Source organism: Cottoperca gobio, chromosome 21 (assembly GCF_900634415.1).
Source record: "Cottoperca gobio chromosome 21, fCotGob3.1, whole genome shotgun sequence".
NCBI classification, from domain to species: Eukaryota; Metazoa; Chordata; class Actinopteri; order Perciformes; family Bovichtidae; genus Cottoperca; species Cottoperca gobio.
Genome location: NC_041375.1, coordinates 783,146 through 789,311, shown reverse-complemented (window position 1 = coordinate 789,311; position 6,166 = coordinate 783,146). Strand labels below are relative to the sequence as shown.

The 6,166-nt window shown below is 47.0% G+C and overlaps 1 protein-coding gene across 5 annotated transcripts in view; it reads right to left on the bottom strand.

The window, feature by feature from the left end:
- satb2 (SATB homeobox 2) overlaps positions 1-6,166 on the bottom strand; it is a 41,375-nt gene that overhangs the window by 10,713 nt on the left and 24,496 nt on the right. For all 5 annotated transcript variants that reach the window (XM_029459866.1, XM_029459869.1, XM_029459870.1 and 2 more), the window contains exons 10-12: positions 5,951-6,034; positions 5,115-5,267; positions 2,364-2,558 (exon numbers count right to left, since the gene is read on the bottom strand). In XM_029459866.1, coding sequence (XP_029315726.1) covers positions 2,364-2,558; positions 5,115-5,267; positions 5,951-6,034 — 432 coding nt within the window. The remainder of the gene's footprint in view (positions 1-2,363; positions 2,559-5,114; positions 5,268-5,950; positions 6,035-6,166) is intronic.

The following is a 6,166-nucleotide window of genomic DNA, read 5'->3' as shown; positions in this document are numbered from 1 at the left end:
TGGGGTCTCAGCCTCGGTGAGCGGTCATACACACACACACACACACACACACACACACACACACACACACACACACACACACACACACACACACATAAACAACCCTGAGACTTGCAGCAGAAATCAATTTAGCAAAAACAATAAAGAAATTATTTATAAGGGCAGACTCTGCCAAATTAGCTGTGGGAGGCACTTAACTGCTAAAGCCGTATGAATAAGAGCTGTGGAGCGAGCACCAGGACCGTGTCAGTCATGAAGAAATGTGATGCTGCTCAGGCTACTGACATGCACACACACACACACACGCAGCACCTGCAGCCGACATAGACACACACAGTCACAGATCTCCCAGAGCCCCCGACATGCAGCACAGCCTCACGCTCCTGTACCTGCAGTCCGGTCCAAACACACATCACTGCTGTGAGGATTAGCTGCACGGCTACAGCGCTGCATTCATTTTTCATGTGCGGTTGCTCACTGCAGTTTGAGAGACCCTCTTATTGTCCACAACCCAAAAGGGGGGGGGGGGGGCTCACATTACCGACTATCAGTGTGAGATGCTGTGTGTGTGTGAGTGAGTGTGTGTGTGTGTGGCAGATGGGACACATGTGTGGTCTGTGGTGACAGGCTGGCTGGAGCCTGAGGTTTGGTGGAAGGCTTCATCTGGGACGGAGAGTGGGTGGGGGGGGGGCAGCAACATATTTACACACACACACACACATACCTCATTTCCCCATTAATAAATCACCAGTGTTTCACTACAGCTCATCTCCCTGTGTCTCTCGATGTGGGTGGGGGGGCATTGTGGAGGGACTTTATTTTTAGTCTTTGCTGAGAGTGTGAGAGGAGGAATGTGTTAATGGTGCCACCACAGCTTCCTCCCAGTCTCCCCATCAGCCTGCAACACACAGCTCTGAATGGGAGGAGAGGAAAGATGTGTCCGTGGAGGAGCTGGGGGCGGGGGGAGCCGCCAAACAGCACCAGAGGATCCGTGTCGAGATGCTAAATGGGAAGTTTCACCATTTGCCAGATTTTGATTTATAGCATATGGTATGTACTATGTGTGGGATATAACAGCTTTGCATTGAGGGGGGGGGTTAGGGTACAGACTTTCTCTCAACCAAGCTGAAGTGTTTGAGCCAGCAGTGACTTCAGTTTGTTCAAAAGGAAGCTGGAGGCTGCAGAACAGAGCGGCGACCATCAACTAATAGACGATAAACGGAAGAACAATCGGCAACTATTTAGATAATAGTTTCAATAATATTAAATAATAATCTTTATTGCAAAAATGTCAGAAAACTGCGTTTTCAGCTCACAAATGGAGATTTCCTGATTTTCTCTGTTTTATCATGTTAAATAAATATTTAACAGTTTTTAGGAACTCGGACATTTTTCACTATTTTCTGACATTTTATGGATCAAACGATTAATCCAGAAAATAATCGGCAGATTAATCAAAAATGAAAATAATCGTTAGTTGCAGCTCTGTGTATAAAGCCACAGAGCCAACAAACAAAAAGATGTATGTAGAGTTAGAAAATATTATTATTTATTGTCTTATATTCATTTATGTTGTGTCTGCTACTTAAAATCAATAGCAGATAAGATATTATCTATACAGCCTAAGAGTAATAAAGACAAAGACAGGCAGACAGGGTTCAGTGTGTGTGTGTGTCAGTGTGTGTGTGTGTCAGTGGGAGTGTTACAATAATGACAGAGGACAACACGTCAGTGTGTTTCCTGCATCGATCTCCCTCAGCCCTCCTGCAGCCTCGGCCTCCCTCCTCACAAACTAATGGGGCATTTCCTCCAGTACCACACCACCCAGCAACACTGTTTACTCTCCATTACACTGGGGGGCACACACACACACACACACACACACACACACACACACACACCCCAAGTATTTACTTCTTCCTACTTAATATAATGAGGAATTAATACCGATGGGTGCGGTCCCTGAAGGCAGAGATAGAGTTTCATGTTTTCCTCACTTGAAGTGTAATTGTCCAATAATAACCTTTGCTAACGTGGGAAGGGGTGAAAAGTAACTAAGTTACCCCCCCCCCCATTATTGTACTTCCTGTTTTGTACGGATTCTTTGTCCAAAATGTGTTTTTGTACACCGATCCAAAATCAAAACAGGAGTCAAGGTAAAAACAAATAGTCAGGACACTCGTACATGTCGGTGAATATAAAAGATGTTTACAGTCGACAGATGTAAACATTGTAAGACGAGGTGACGTGTGCAGGAAATCTGTTTTCAATGCCTGAGCCGGAGATGCATCTTACTGCCAGGTGTTCCATCCATCTGGACAGTGGAGATATGAGGTGCAGCTGTAAACACGTCTGATTCTTACCTGCGACTCCTGCGGCAGGTGGAGGACGGTGTGCAGCCTCTCGGAGTGATGGTGTCTGGACTCCTCCTCGTACGCCAAGTCTCTGTCGCCCTGCGGCAGCGCCAGGAACCTCCGGATGGTGCACAGGTTCTCCCACAGGGTGCGGTTCTCTGGGCTGGGGTTCTCCTTCCAGCGGAGCAGCTCACACAGCCAGCCCTGGAGAAGAGACGGAGGCATAAGTGGAGAAAGAAGGTGGGGGTTAAATACAGAGGTGGAGTGGAAGATACTTCCATGTTTTTTGGAGATATGCATTTCGGTTCTCATGTCTGCACAGTAAATATAGACCCTGCATGGCAGCTTGCACCTTCCTGCTGCAGGACGCATCTTCCTGCTGCAGGACGCACCTTCCTGCTGCACCTTCCTGCTGCAGGACGCACCTTATGACTGCACCTTCCTGCTGCAGGACGCACCTTAGGACGCACCTTCCTGCTGCAGGACGCACCTTCCTGCTGCAGGACGCACCTTCCTGCTGCAGGACGCACCTTCCTGCTGCAGGACGCACCTTCCTGCTGCAGGTCGCACCTTCCTGCTGCAGGTCGCACCTTAGGACGCACCTTCCTGCTGCAGGACGCACCTTCCTGCTGCAGAACGCACCTTAGGACGCACCTTCCTGCTGCTGCAGGACGCACCTTCCTGCTGCAGGACGCACCTTCCTGCTGCAGGTCGCACCTTCCTGCTGCAGGACGCACCTTCCTGCTGCAGGACGCACCTTCCTGCTGCAGGACGCACCTTAGGACGCACCTTCCTGCTGCAGGACGCACCTTCCTGCTGCAGGACGCACCTTCCTGCTGCAGGACGCACCTTAGGACGCACCTTCCTGCTGCAGGACGCACCTTCCTGCTGCTTAATGTGTTTCTGGAGTAAAACTAGAGCCAGCAGCCAGTTAGCTTAGCTTAGCATAAAGACTGGAAACGGCTGGACTAGCTCTGTCCAAACATCTGTCTACCAGCACCTTGAAACTCACTAATCAACACGTAATGTATCTTTCAGTGAGTTCCTGTAGTCTTGACGTCCCGGTGAGGTTTCCAGTGAAACTCTAGCCAGGCTAGCAGTTTCCCTCTGTTTCCAGTCTTTATGCTAAGCTAAGCTAACCTGCTGCTGTCTGTAGCTTCATATGTAGCGTAAAGATATAAGAGTGGTATCAATCTTCTCATCAAGTAAGCGGATAAGTGTATTTATAAAATGGCAGAAACAACAAATAAACAGATTTTGTTTATCCTGGTATTTCCTGTATTATGAACCTTTTTATGTGCCTCCTCCAGCTGTGGAGCCCAAGAATCAACACCTTTCACCTACTAGCAGTGACTCTGGGTGAAGAAGACGATCAGGAGGATGAGAGAAAGGAGGAGTTAAAGTTTGAAGGAAACAGGACGAGTAAAATGTGAAGAGACGAACAAAGAAAAGTAAAAATCTAGCAAAAAGAGTTTGAAATGTGCCGAGTGTGTGAGGTGTGTGAGGTAAACGAGGGAGAGGAAGATGAGGGAAGGAGAGATGGAGAAGAGGTGTGTGAGGTAAACGAGGGAGAGGAAGATGAGGGAAGGAGAGATGGAGAAGATTCAATTATATCTGCTAGACTGGTTCAGTTTGTGACACCAGCTGTTGTGTTCAACCAGCCACCTCAGGCAGCATGCGCCGCTAATAGCCTGATCATCTCTCGCTCTGTCCTTGTGGCCAGCTGCAGCAGATGGGTGCACTGAGCCGTGACCCTCAGACACCCCCAGACCCACCAACCAGGGGGACCTCGCTAACTGCACACACACACACACACACACACACACACACACACACACACACACACACACACACACATGCATGTACTGTACACATGATGAACACATCTCTACATATTATTACATTTCTTTACTTACACTCAGAGCCACATGCTTCAAAGGACTGTATCCATAAATGAAGGGAGTTAGCCTGTTAGCCACGTTAGCCTGTTAGGCATGTTAGCCTGTTAGCCATGTTAGCCTGTTAGCCACATTAGCCTGTTAGCCATGTTAGCCTGTTAGCCACATTAGCCTGTTAGGCACGTTAGCCTGTTAGCCACGTTAGCTCCAGCACTTCCTGCTTACAACTGTGTGCAAGTACACACATTCTGCAAACTGAATATTAATAATGTTATTATTGCACCTGTGTGCGTGTCCTGCTGGGACTAAAGTCAAAACCAGAAATAATTTGTTGGAAATAAGTTCTCGTACTTTTATGATCTCCTTTGAATGAATTCATAAACAATTCAAGTCAATGAATCAGTGGACTGTACATGGATATTAAAGAGCTTTTCCAGGAATACTACGCTTAATATTTCAGAGATATTAATCAAACATTAAGAAGTATTTCCAGTGCTGCAGTTCATCACGTTATCAGAGCTCTGAGAAAAGCAAACACACGCTTCATCATGATGTGGGTGACAGCTGATACAACGGGTGACGGAGTGTGTACTCGGTGGCAGCGCTCCAGCTCTGGTCTCTGCAGCAGTGTGTTTTGGCTCTGAACGGCCCCTGAACACACCACGTTTTATCGTTTTAATAAGCTGTTGTGATACACAGATTTATCAAGCACTGGATATAGCACTGTGCTCACTTGCTCTGGGGCTCCTTCATTCATAAAACAACTTAGATGCTTTTTATTTCCATATTTTGATTGTATTTTTCTTTACATGTTATGTACCAATACACCAAGGCAACTTCTCTCCCCCCGTGCTCCCCTCACCTGGCTCTTGTTGGCGGCCACCTTAGCGAACAGAGCCTGGGACACCTTCGCTCTCTTCATCTCCTGCTGGATTTCGTCGTAGATGCCAGATGTGATGTTGACCATCGACTCCAGCTTCAGTGGGAGATCGGGGGCCGGGCCGGGCGGCTTTGGCTGAGAGAGAGGATCGACAACACGATGTAATACACAGTAAATACAAATCAAAGTTAAATCTAACTCTCCTCCAGCTGTAGGAACCCTGAGAAAGAAGCGTCCACAGAAGCTAATGGTGTGTACACATCATATATACATATGAGAGGTTATCAGCTGCTCGGAGAACAGACATGCAGGGTTCCCTGTGTGAGCGTCAGCCGCACATCTGCAGCACACGTCTCCATGTGAACTTGGTTTCCAGATCAAAGTCATTAAGTCCTCCTCTTTTGTCTCTCTTTGTTGTTTCTGTTTGAATGAACATGTATTGGCTCTCAGAAAGCTTGTATACACAGTGTTTGAAGTCGTCCACAAGACATGCACAGACCAGCGAGCTCACATTCCCTCAGTGTAAACCAAGCTGAGATTATTTTACATAGACATAATAAGAATAGCACACACATGCACCCACAGCCATGAATGGACATTTGCCCTGACATCAGAGGGAACTTCTTATCACTGAATTGTTATGTGCACATGGAAAGAAATACTGTATAATGTCCTTTATGTTTACAATATGTGCTCCGATGATGCCTTTGAAGATGTTTTTCCATTATAAATGGAATTTGTTTTAGGTTTTAAGACACAGGACACGGCGCGCCGCGGTCTGCTTTGTGAGGGCAAGTTAGAGATCGGAGATAACTCACCGAGTTGGAGATCTTAGTCTTGTTCTTCCAGATGGAGGCCCAGGTATCAGGGGTGATCTGGTCCTCCATGCCCCTCTCCCACACCTATGCACACACAAGCAACACATGTTTGCATCACTGTGATTACACAAGCAGCCCATTTTATTAATGGGTTTTAAATTAAAAACAATCTCTTCTCTAAAAAGAATAAAAATAGAACTTTTACTCTGAAGGGCC